This window comes from Gambusia affinis, linkage group LG18 (assembly GCF_019740435.1).
Source record: "Gambusia affinis linkage group LG18, SWU_Gaff_1.0, whole genome shotgun sequence".
Lineage (NCBI taxonomy): Eukaryota > Metazoa > Chordata > Actinopteri > Cyprinodontiformes > Poeciliidae > Gambusia > Gambusia affinis.
In genome coordinates, this window is record NC_057885.1 from 18,409,215 (window position 1) to 18,422,094 (window position 12,880).

At 37.4% G+C, this 12,880-nt stretch overlaps 1 protein-coding gene across 2 annotated transcripts; it reads left to right on the forward strand.

Annotated features, from left to right (window-relative positions):
- The first annotated feature begins 34 nt into the window (after nucleotides 1–34).
- On the forward strand, nucleotides 35–11,688 carry paip2b (poly(A) binding protein interacting protein 2B). 2 transcript variants are annotated; one of them, XM_044097387.1, is made up of 4 exons: nucleotides 35–172; nucleotides 8,771–8,937; nucleotides 9,507–9,689; nucleotides 9,774–11,688. In XM_044097387.1, exons 2-4 carry the CDS (start codon nucleotides 8,782–8,784, stop codon nucleotides 9,828–9,830), a joined length of 396 nt encoding a protein of 131 aa, XP_043953322.1. In that variant the 5' UTR covers nucleotides 35–172; nucleotides 8,771–8,781; the 3' UTR covers nucleotides 9,831–11,688. The 2 variants fall into 2 exon arrangements, with proteins under 2 accessions (XP_043953322.1, XP_043953320.1); XM_044097385.1 differs by lacking the exon at nucleotides 35–172 and adding an exon at nucleotides 2,290–2,445.
- The last annotated feature ends 1,192 nt before the right edge of the window (nucleotides 11,689–12,880 follow it).

Sequence of the window (12,880 nt, forward strand, 5' to 3'; positions counted from 1 at the left end):
ATAACACGAGCAAACCGAACGAGGACACGAGAGTAAAATAAGCGAGTTGGAGCTAACTGGAGGAATTTCTTCACAGCGTGGGTTTTTGGGACCGTTAAAGAGACGTTTTGCCCCCCTCCTTTTTTGACAGCTGGCTTGCGGATTGCCCCCGTTTTACACTTAAAGTTCAGTGGTGAGTGGGTGAAAACTAGCTTAAAAAGGCAACAGGGCAGGCTGGACGCACTCCGTGTAAATAAGTAGCCACAATTCTTCTGAACATAATTCTATTTCTGCGTAATGTTACATCGAAGGGTGTGTATAAAAATCAGGAAATAACTCATAATAAATGCTGTTTAAAGGTCAGAATACGGTTCTCGAGGTTAGAGGTGGGTAACATGAGCTCTAGCAATTTTAACCACACTATTTAGAACAGAAATTTTTTATTTCGTAATAATTCCCACGTATTCAGCCACGTTAGTGTTGAAGCAAAACGGAAGCGTCTGAATGTCTTAATTAGTCGTGAGAAATGCTTTAATTCACGAAGCCACGCAAGCATTCGTGTAAGAGAGTGAAGAGCATCGTGGTGGATGTTTGTCCACATGCTGCGTTCAGGGACCTATTGTAAGCTCTGAATTTTAAAGATAAAAGTTCAGATTTCTAATACTCATTAAAGAAATCGGTACAGTTAGAAAATATGTTATAATTTGCTTTACTTTTTGGCAAAAAATTGAAAAATATATGTTTATTTTTTATTTTATTTTAATTTTGTTGAAGTAAAGGATACATAAAAAAGGAAAAAAGTATTTTAATTAAAAACCTATTGCTCTGGCTAGGAAAAACATTCAACAAACAGGCAAAAATAAATGAATAAATAAAATTTTTAACTATTTTGTCTTTAGAAAACTGAATAATAATAATAATAATAATAATTAATAATAAATTAAAAAGTTTAAAAAATCTCCATAACTAAAAAATGTGGCTTTCTAAAGTACACCTTACAAAAATGTATAAAATAATATTAAAAACAATAAATCTGGCTTTGCCAAAACAAAAAAGCCTAAAAAGATAAAGGTACAGTTGTCTAATCTGTAGACAAAATGAGGATGAAATTTGCATTTCTAAAACAAGCACCTGTACAAATCTTAATTCTGCAAATAGTGGCGCTCATTTTAATTTATCATTTGATCAATTGATTTATTGCTTATTTATTTGTATTATTTATATATGTTATTTTTGTACTTATTTAATGCTTTTGAACTTTCTGCCCTGAAGTTTGAACATGTTTCGATTTACAATCTGTTTGTTCCCCTTTTTACCAGCATTTGGATACAAATCTTAATTTTTTTAAATTTTCTATTTATTTATTTTTTTAAAGGACAAAAATAGTGACTAGAATGAGGAGGCTTACAAATCTGACTCAGTTCCACCGGTTCTGTCAGGAGGAATGGACCAGAACACCAGCTGATTTTGAAAACCTAAATAAATAAATCTGACATATTCTCCCTGTCATTATTGTGGAATATAGCAAATAGAAATTCTAACTGACCTAAAGCATGAAAGGTTTGGTCTGATTTAACTTCAAACAGAGGATACATTTTTTTTCTTTTTATTCAGTGCATTTAAACAGAGCCGGACAAAGACATTTGCGAGTGACTTGACTGCTTAGTGGCCCCACACCACCAGGGGGACCCCACGAGCACCAAGGTAGCATGATAGAAATGTGTGTGTATATATATATTTTTTTTACTAAATGCTACCATATATGAAAAATGTCCATTATTTTTTATAGTTGTACAGATAAGTTAATTGCTTCCTGTTAAAGGTTGTTTACACTGTTGTGTAAACATAAGATATCAAAGTTGTTTACAATAAATGTGTTTATCATCTGCCATTACTTTCAGATGGTTGAAATAAAATGGCACACTTAGATCAAATCAAAATCCAAATATTTTTCTTAGCTTGCTCCTCATTTAAAATTAAAATCAATGGCATAATTATGCTAGTGGTAGTAGGTGCTAGTAGGTACACGCAAAGAGTAGCTTAGGAATGATTAAGTATTTGTGTGTTGGTATGTTGGTCCCAAAAAGGGTTGGGCTGCCCCTGTATTTGAATTTCTGGTTTCAATTGTAAAATGCTTTACAAGCATGTAAAAAATACCAGTTTTTAATCTTTAATCCTTGTAAAGTCGGTGCACACTTTCCCAAACCTTTACAAAACCCTAACCCATATTTAAAAACTTGACCAAAAACCGTTTTTGCCGAGTTGCATGACTGTCATTGGAATCCCGACATGTCCGAGCTGCTATAAAGTCCGCGAACGCATCAGCATAGCACGATAGCAGCAGGCTAACAGGATTTAGCTCAGCGAAATCCCCCGCTGGAGAAACGACGAGCGAGCACTCTTCGCTGGGCACTTCGACCCGAGTAACGTTGCGCTTTAAAACGAACACCGACAGAACAATGCCAGGTAAATATAAATCTCGAACTGCTGCATGTAAATGCCCGATGATTGATGCGTGTTAGGCGGCGGTTATGTTGGTAAGCGGACGCTTGTTTTGTTGACCTGCTTCAGGGATGCTGCCATGCTGTAGCAGCCTGCTAACTGATAGCGAACCCCACTTTGTTTGGCCTCAAATATTCGCGTAGCACTTGCGTTTGTCCTCGGTCGGTTTTGAAGCGTTTTAAAAGCTAATTTTGTCCTTTTTAATTTGATGCTTGTATTGTTGGGGGATGTTTTGCGCTTTTTGAGTTTAAAGTAAAAACAGTTTTGAGGCAGACAGCCAGCCCCCCTCCGCTCTTTGTTGTTACTGGGATAGCTTCTCACCTTTTCCTTTTTTTTTTTTTTTTTTTAGGCCGCGTCCAATGACAGTCAGTTTACAGCCGGCCTCTGAGCATTACCTCAGCTAAATCCGTTCATAACAGGCAGCCTGGGGCAGAGCTTTACACCCGGAGGAACCCGTTAGCAAGGCGTTAGCTCTGAGCCGCATCGCTCCTGTTACATGCAGCTCGGTTACATCACGGAAACAGTTAGGAAGGCGCTTATTTACACTGCTTATTATGGCTGAAACGGGCAGTTTACGAATGGTTTGTTCCCCCCTACTGATACTCATTAAGTGTATTTTATATTTTCAAGGTTTCTCAAACAATTTAGCGTATAAAATGTCATTAAAATGTATTTTAAAATTCACAAATTATTATAAAATTCCATATACAGAATTAGTTGGTTATTATCGACTGCGTCCCTCTGTGTATTCGCACTAGAACAACAAAAGAACATCGTACAATGTTTATAATTGAAGTACAAAACAAGTTAAAACATTTAAAAATGTAGTTTTAAACCAAAAATAGTTTTACTTTTACTTATTTGGTTTACGTGTGTTCTCATATTTACCTTCATCTTTATTTTTATATATTTTCTATTTACTTTAGTTTTTATTGTAAACTGTTTTTATTATTAATCAAAACATAAAATTTGTTGTGTGTAAAAATACTTGGCAAATTGCATTTTGGTTTAGTTTTGTTGGTAAAATGATTAATTTACATAACATTAGCCGTCCTACTTGTTGCTGCTGTTGCTCTTAAAACGAGAACAAGGGCAGAAGAAAAGGGGGAAATAAAAAATATATTAAATTTAATAACATATTGATAACCCTTACAAACATGCAAGGTTTTTCTTTTTAATACAGTCATTTAGAAAAAGAGTTGGAGCATTCAGTGTAATTGTAGTTGGTAGCCAATTTATTTTTTAAATATTTTTAAACTTGAATGCAGTGACGGCTTTAGAGCTAAATGAACTTTTCAGTAACTTCACAGAAAAGAAATGACAAATTATCATAAATAAAACCTTTTCTTTCCAGTTCAAGTTACATTTATATTCACCCAGTGTGTTAATTATACAAATAAAAATATCTATGATGAAAATGACTTTTCTAGTTACTTCCTTTCACTAATGATGGAAATCTGGACGTTTTAAGATAAATATATATATATATATATATATATATATATATATATATATACATATACATCTTTTAACACACAATCTTGTATTACAAAGTTACATTTCTACACTGGAACTTAAGATGTGTGCATGAAGAACTAATTTCACAATATGTTGGTGCGTTTTGACCGCACAAATTGGATTTCAGCATCATATCTGTTTATCTTAACTGATAATTATTGCATGAATGATGCAGACGTGCAATAGTTGCATTTTAATCTGAAAGATTTAAAGATTGGCAGCTGAATGTGTTTTCTACAAGAGTTTAATTGCTAGTTGGAGGCTAACATGGTAGGGTGTAAATTGGTTTTAGTTGCTCTATATTAAATATTTAAAGGATTTTGGTTTTGATGTAGTTTTCTATCAGGGTCATAATTACTGGGCTTATTTTCTTTATTTGTCACTAATTTTTTTTCCTCGTCACTTTTGAAGCTTTACCAGTTCTCTTTGACTTTTTATAAACCTTTAACATCATTTTTAGCACATTTAATTCAGATTCAAAGCAGCACATGAGATTTCTCTTTAAAGTCATTCTTTCTTCTTTGAAGAGTTTGTTTTTCATTTATCAGTTATAGCCGTTCGATTAGCCGTCTTTATTTCCTCTCTCAGGCGTAGCCAGGCACATCTTTCTTCTGTTCTCTAACCTACTTAGATTACATGTTTGTTCACGCTGTCCTGAAAAACACAGTTTGTCCGTCTGTGTCAGGGTAAACTCCGCTTGCACATAGCGACTGCGCTGCACAAAACGTGCAAGGAGAAACATTTCTGTCTGAGGTTTGGAATTGGCTCATTATGGGATGTTTTCTGCAAGTCAAACATTCCAGAAACGACGCCTAGGTCGGGTCGGCCCTAAAGCTGCTCATTGAGATACATATATTTATATTTATTTTTTTTTTTACCATGTGAGTCATGACTGGCCTGTAGCAGCTGGAGGATTATGTCATCAGTATGGGCTTGTCCAGTGTAGTAGTAATACTACGCCTGCGTCAGAAAAGCGCTGAGCAAATCCCGACTCCTTTCACTTGGAGGAATTTCTTTTTGTGACGACAGGCTGCTGTTCCTGCGGCTGTTTGTACGTCTGTGAACTTTTATTGTTGATCGAGATGTAAATATCCCAGACGAGGGAGGGAAAATCCCACTGAATGAAGAGGAAGTCTTACTCAATAAGGGAACTAGATATTTCTATTTTTTTTCACTTCCTGAAGATATTTACTCTACTGCTTATATAAGGAGTTTGTTTTCTAGAGGGATTACCACAACTGGTCCTTTTTTTTAATTTATTGAAAAAAGTAATATTTTAATTGAAAACATTTTATGCATTCTAACATTGACATAAATTATGTAGTTTAAAAAGAGACTAAGGTACAAAGTTATTTTCCACTTGAGCAACGTTTCTTAGTTGGCAGTGAATGAAACTGTAACTTATGCATCTAGTTAATCTGAAATATGTGAAAAAGTGTCATTTTAAATATTTTTAAAGTAAACTTTTGCATTAAATGACAAGAGTTGTACTTTAAAACATTCCCGCCAAGGGAAAATTAAATACAGCAACCAAAATAATAAAAACAATTAGTGAAAACCACAAAATAAGTAAAACTCCTATAGAAAAACATTTTCTATTAAAGCTTCTACCTAAAATGTAGTAATAGAGATGGTAACATTACTGCTTTGTTTTTAGCGTTGTCTTTAAATGTGACTTTTGTTGGTATAAATAACAAAACGATTTGATCAGCTGCACAAAACTTAATCGATCCGGCGTGTTTCTAAATGGCAGACAGAACAACTTGTCCAATTTCTCAGAACATTTTCCTTTTTTTGGCTCGGCATCATCCTCAGCCGTCGATCATGTCTCGAGGTTCTCGATGAAACTTCCTGCCTGCCTTCGCCTGGGCCAGAAGTTGTCCCATATTTTAGGCGAGTTCATCCTTTGAGATGAAATAACTTGACTCAGCTGACGGCGCAGCAGATGGATCGGTCTTAAATCCAACACTCTGAAATCAAATGACTGAATAGTATCCTTATGGATTCGACTTTTACTAAGCCCCGTTAGTGATCCAATTATGCGATTCTGGTAATTCTTCAGGAAGGGAATTTGACACTTCTATATTAGAGGATGTATTCACACCAGTCCTCATTAGTCTGCTTTAATTGAACTCTGGTTTATTTTGAAACTCTGGTTTGTTTGCGTGATTGGGGCTCTGATGTGGACCAAAAAAAAAAAAAGCAAACAAACTCCGGTCCACCTAAAAACCTCAAACTCAGTTCGATTGAAGTGAACTCTGTCATACAAATGCATATATGAATGCCAAGCGAACCGGCTACAACTCCAAAAGCAGGAAGTGGACAACAGCGCAGGGGATTCTGGGTAAATACAACCATAACAAACGCACGAGTCTAACAATAGAAGGAGAAATCACTGAGTTTTGCAAAAGAGAAATCTTTCAACTGCTAAAATCTGACACCTCTCCATTTTTATGGTATTTTCCTTCAGTATTTCTTGAGGCAGCGCCCCCACAGGTGAGGAGGGGAACAGGTTTTTCAGTTAGTTTTGTTGGTTTGACGGTGCAATGTGTAAGCAAATCGCAGCAGCTGAAAATGTAACAAATGTTGCAATTTTGGTCATAAATGCATTAAAATTATGCCTCAACCAAAATGCAGCAGAATTATCATTGACTCCATCGATTAGGCTGACTATTTGTGGCTCATTCTAGTCTAAAACCAGCTCTAGTTTCCTATTTTAATGGTTAGAACAGCAAATATACCTAAATATGCATTAATAAGCACAGTGCAAACCGTCGTAGCAGTGCAGCAGAAGCTAACGTCTACAGTCTTTGTTTGGTCTGCTCGTGGGGGAACGGCCAATAATGTCTCAAGTAGCATTGTGTAAATAGTTCAGGTTCCCAAGCTGCATTTTCTTTCATATATCTTAGATACGGTCTACAGAAAAAATCTGTAAATGGAAATTTTCCATAACTAATCAAAAAACAACCACAGTTGAATCCAGACACTGGAAAATGTTTGATTCCTGCTTTATGACGGTTGTACATTTCTTTACAGATGAGTTTTTTTTTTTGTTTTTTTTTTTTCATAAAACAAGGATTTCTCCAGAGAATTTGCATAAAAGATTGACCATTCAAAACCTTTTTGATTCCTGTGAAATCCCTCTTCGAAGACAAATGTATGAGTGTTGCAACAAGCAGCAAGAATTCACATGACTCATTTTGTTTGCCTGGATCATGTGCAGCAACTAAAAAAATAGAAGTAATATTTGTCTATCTGTGATTTTTACAGGGTAAATTAATTTGAGATCCTGATGTGCGCTGAGTTATAAATAATGGAGTTATTTACCCACTTTGCTTTTGGTAAAAATTGTTCTTACAATATTTGCTTGCAGGAGTTTTAAGCCCTTGTCCACATTTCAGGGTTCAGATTTGCTTTAATGAAGCGTCTGGATAAAAAAACGCCGCTGTAGGCAGAGTGAGTCATCTGAACCACGTCACATTAAAATGTGCTTCAGCATTCGTGAATGAAATTATAGTCTGCAACCCTCAATGCTCAGACAGAAGCCCTCTTTTATTTCTTTCAGGTTTTAATTCATTAGTTGCACTCCCTGCCTTTTCCAGCCTCCACCTGCTTTTAAATTTCATTTGCTTGCTTTCCATTAATTTTCCACACACTCCGTCAGCTTGCCTGGTAACGGAGCTGTGTGTTCGTGTCTGGTTAATGATGGAACGTGTGTTTTACTGCAGCACCGCCTTCCTAATCCAACTGATGATGGTAAACAAAATGCCTGAGACTCTATTTGGGCTCCAGGCTGATCTAGTTGATGAATCGGGTCGCCTAACTGGATCCATTCCAGCTGTTTCTGTTATCAAGATGTTATAATGAGAAGGGAATCATTCTGATTAACCTGGATCATATCCTAAATTTAACAGCAGAGATATTGAACTCTGGATATTTACCATGTTTCAGGGCTGGACGACGTAACTGAAAAACGTATCATAAAACAACCATTTAGTGTTAGTCTATCAATAATTATAGATTAGTTTTTTGCTTTGAATATCTGAAATGGTGTCAAATTTGTGGCACAATCTTTCCTGTTTTATCCGCAGTTTTCTCTCCATGCTGTTTATTTTTAAGTAGTTAAGAAGGACCTGGGCCTGTTGCGATAAATCAATTCTTCCCATAAAAAATTAAAGCAAACTTGATAATTTCCATTTGCATGATTTGTTGTTTTTCTATATTTCTGTAAAAAATTGGATGACAGAAGTTTTCAATCTAGCTAGCTCTTGTTTTGAAGGACAGTTTGATTACAACTCATTTTATTTGTTGTTTCTATTTAATTTTTGTGTTGAATGTTGGTTAGAAATGAAAGTTTATTGATATTTGAGAATGTGTTCTTGCGTTATGCCATTAACGTTACTTCAAATTGGTCTCAAAATAACAATATTTTCATTTATCGAAATAAATACCAGGGTAATTTATTGTGACAGGTGTAGAGAGAACCTTTAACTTCTGCTGTGCAAGTTACTCAACAGGTTGCTTGGTAACCAAGTTGGGAACTTAAAACTGCTTGCGGTTTGTTGCTAGGTAACCAGAGAGAAAGTGAGTTAGTTGATTCCACCGACCTTCCTTCGCTGGTTGAGCAGCTAAAGCCTTTCCTCTGCCTACATCCCCCAGATTCCTGTGCGGTTCTGGATCGGAGTTCAGTGAAATTACTGAATCTGTTATCGATATTGATCACGTGTTTATTGTCCAGCCCTGTAACGTTCATTCTGTAACTGTCAAACAGAGCCAGCTGAGATGAGCGGTCCAGAGGTCGCCAACACACCGGGAGGCGGAGCGCCGGGCAAGGAAGGGAAAGAGCCGGTGGCCAATGGGCACGCAGGAGACGGACCCGATGCCAACCCGTTTGCTGAGTACATGTGGATGGAGAACGAGGAGGAGTATAACAGACAGGTGTGTTTATGTAATGTGCCATTTCATGTAGTAGGAGTCCCACATTTCCTTTCCCTTCTTCCATACAAGCCAAAAATTATTAACAGGCCTGGTAGATTTAGATGTGAAATTACTGTTTTCATTCAATCTAGAAAAGTAAAATAGTCATATACATAAAACTGTATAATAGTAAACTTTGAAAATAATCTTTCCAATATAAAAAGGGATTTTCAATGTTTAATGAAGGAATTTTAACTGCATTACAGCAATCAAACCCTCAAAATGTCTGGACAAAAAGCTTTATTCTTCTTTCCATTAGTAGTTTTACGTAAGCCTGTTTGTGTAGCATAGCAGAGAGAAGGTGATTGACAGCCCTAAAACCCGCCTCCTGGCTTTGATTGGTTGTTTCTGATCATCTGTGCATTTCCACAGATGGCAGGGGAGCTTGTTGTTTATTATAATTATTATTTAAACCTTCATGACTGTTACACACTGCATCTTTAAATTGTGCACCTAAAATGCTGTGACGCAGAGTCTCTGTTCTATATTTTGCCGCTCCTCATGTGTTTTTGCTTGTTTTTATCTCCCAGGTGGAAGAGGAGCTGTTGGAGCAGGAGTTCCTGGAGCGCTGCTTCCAGGAAATGCTGGAAGAGGAAGACCAGGACTGGTTCATCCCTTCACGTGACCTCAACAACCAGGGAGTCGGCCAGCTGCAGCAGCAACTCAACGGCCTGTCGGTCAGTGACCACCACAGCAATGTGGAGGAAGTGGCGGTGAGTCTGCGTCTCCCCTCCCCCTCACACACATCCTGTTTACAAGATAAAGTTTTAAGTCTGTTTTCTTGTCTTCTTCTGCAGAGGAAGAGTATTTTGAACCCTGAAGCGAAGGAATTTGTGCCAGGGATGAAATACTAGAAGTCCCCCTCACCCCCATGGAGCCTTCATGCACACATGAGCCCTTGCACATCCAGAGACTCTTTACGGCCGTGGCCGCACACATTCTTATTGTTACACACACGCAAACACACACCTTACACACTTGAAGTCAGTGGCGTGCCGGTAGGCCCAGTTGGGGGGTGGGGGGATTTCTTTTTTTTTTTTCTTTTCTTTTCTTTTTTCCTCTTTAATCTTTTTTTTTTTTTTTTTTTTTCTCGTAAACTAAGGGGCGCTGGGCCCCGCAAATGCTAGCTCATCATTTGCATTTCACGTGTCATATTTGCAGTTTTGCAGAGCATGCACAGCTCACTGTGGCTCCCTGGGAATTGTGGCAGCTACCTGAGAGAGATGTCAGGTCAAAACTTCAACCCAAAGGCTTTACAAGAAATCTAAATCAGTTCGAATCGACACTTGTAACTGCTTTATTTTCAATTTTTTTCTTTTTTTTTTTTCTCTAAAATGAGCTAACACCATTTTTAGTAGGAAGAGGGTTTCAGCAACAGCAAGGCTAAAGAAGGACAAGAATTTCAGGGGACTCCAGTGAGGTTCTGTGGCTGCTCTGCAAACACATCAGTCATCAAAATTCATTAAATCCGACATACTAAAACTCCTGGTTACATCGCAGCTCTTGTGCATCTAGAGATACGAGTTCACCTGAAGTGGCAGCAGCTCTGTTTCTGAACAAACCCAGACGCCTCCTGCCCTCCCCCGCCGTTCACCCCCACCCTGCCCGGCAGCTCATTTCAACCTGCCAGGGCAGACATGGACAGCTGTAATCGTGGATGAGAAATTATTTTTCAGATTTTTATATAGAAATCCAGGTTTATCTTTTTGTCCAGCGCGTAAGAGCCGAGGTGGTTTAACGTCTAAATCATGCGTCAAGTTGAGTTTGTTTTTCAAAAAAAAAAGAAAAAAGATTCCTATTGTTTATTTTTTGCTATCGGCTTCATGCTTGGTTTCAGATTGGGTTTATTTGGGGACCAGCGTTGTTATGGGAACGGGGGGATGGAGGGCTGGAGGAGATGGGTTTGCTTTGAAACACAGCCGCTGCCTCCTCCTGCTGGACCGGCTCGGTTCGTTCAGATTTGGTGTCCAGATCAGGTTCTCAAAAATAGCTTCGTCTCCTTTTTTTTTTTCCTCCTTTCTTTCCACTTTGTGTATTTGAGGACGAGGCGTTGGTTTCTACTGTGGTGTCCAATTTGTCCTGGTGAAGTGGAGCAGTTGGACAGTATTGCATCCCTCTAATTCTTCTTATTCCTACTCAAGGACAGAATTTGTTTTCCTTCTCGACGAAGTTCTTCCTTCTGAACCAGAACTCCTCGTGTTCCAGGATTTTCCAGAGTTTGTATTGTTTGAATATAATATCAGTTAAATTAAAAGGAGATACTTATAGCTGCAGTCACAAATTACGACGTCGTGTTTTCTGAAATCTGCCACGTCGGCTTATAAATTCAGCGGCAGTATTATGGAGAAACCATCAGAATATTTCACCACCGGGTAAATGGTCGTCCTATTGGCTCGTCTTGATGCTGTTGCTGCCTGGAAACGCAGGGGTTCTGGTTTTCAAGTGGATCTTCCTCACAGTGTTGGACCACAGCACCGAACAGCAACCTGGAGAATGGAGAAGCCAGCGGGGACCGTCCGCCAGGTGGATCGTACAACATGAAATCATTTTTGGTGATTTTTGTTTTGAGTTAGATGACAGAAGCTGTTTTAAAAAAAAAAGAGAGAGAGAGAGAAATGGGGGGGAAAAATAAAAAAAATTCAGAAGACACCGTATGAATTTCAATAGAGTTAAAAATAATGAAAAAAGACGAATAAAGATGTTAAAGACAAATCTAAGCTGTCTGTTTCTCTGTTTGGGGTTCTCTTTCCTCCAGTTTAATTATATTTTAAAGTACACGTCTCTGGTTGATAACTCCAGTTTTTTGCTCAACTTCAACATCTTACCACATTGATGATGGGTTTCAGCAAAGGCTGTACAATATCAGGAAAATGTGCAACATAAGATTTTAATTCAAATGACTGATTTGTTCAGCCTTGCCTCCACTGAATAGCCACAAAGTCCAACATCAGCTGTTGGCAACAAGTCTGTCAGATTGACTGCACAGTGCAGCTGGAGTCTTAGAGAAACCTCAGGACGGCAACCAAGATGGTAAAGCTCTGGAACAGATCGGGCTTCCAACAACCCTCAGCAACCAGCAGACAAAGTGGCTTAAGGGAAGATCTGAAGCCTGACTGGGTCAGAACTCCAGTAAATTACTGAGAAGCTTGTGGAGAGAAAACCAAAATATTTGGTCCAAGCTGCACAGCGTAAGACATCCCTGATAATTACTAAATAAATGTATGACAGGGTTCGTATGAAACTTCAACTGGGTGTTTTCAAGGTTTGGAGAGTGCTTGATATTCAAACGGCACAGTTTTGTGATAAAGTGAGATCTAGTGTTTTACTAAAAGCATAAATTTGGAAAATGCAAGTTAGTCGGATCCAGATATTTTCACACACCAAACACATTTTTTGTTCTGCCAAAAGTCAAACTTCATACTAAGCTTCTCTTGTTTACAGAATTACCAAAATTATATTTGCTAAATGCCAGAAAACTGAATACAGAACTTTAAGATGTTTTTCTTTGTATATTGTGTTTTAGCAGGAAGGTAATTTACCTCAACACTATTAGTTTCAATATAATGAATATTTATTATTCCTAATGGTTCAATTATATTAATCTGTGTAATTGAAATAAAGGTCAGCTTATATTTTATATGTTAAAACAATGTTATATTTTGATAAATTGGTGTTTTTTTCTTAAACCAGCCTGGTGTATAGGCTGTGTGTGTGTGACATTTCAAAACAACATTTTGTTATATTTTAGGTTACCTGTAACTCTAGAATACTATCACAAGCCAGTAACAAATTATATTATAGTGAATTGTCTCTGTTTTTAGTTAACTTGTATTGTTTTTATCTCCATACTACTGAGCTGGGAAAATTTGAAAACTTACCTAGAAATGCACTGTGGGAAAAATAC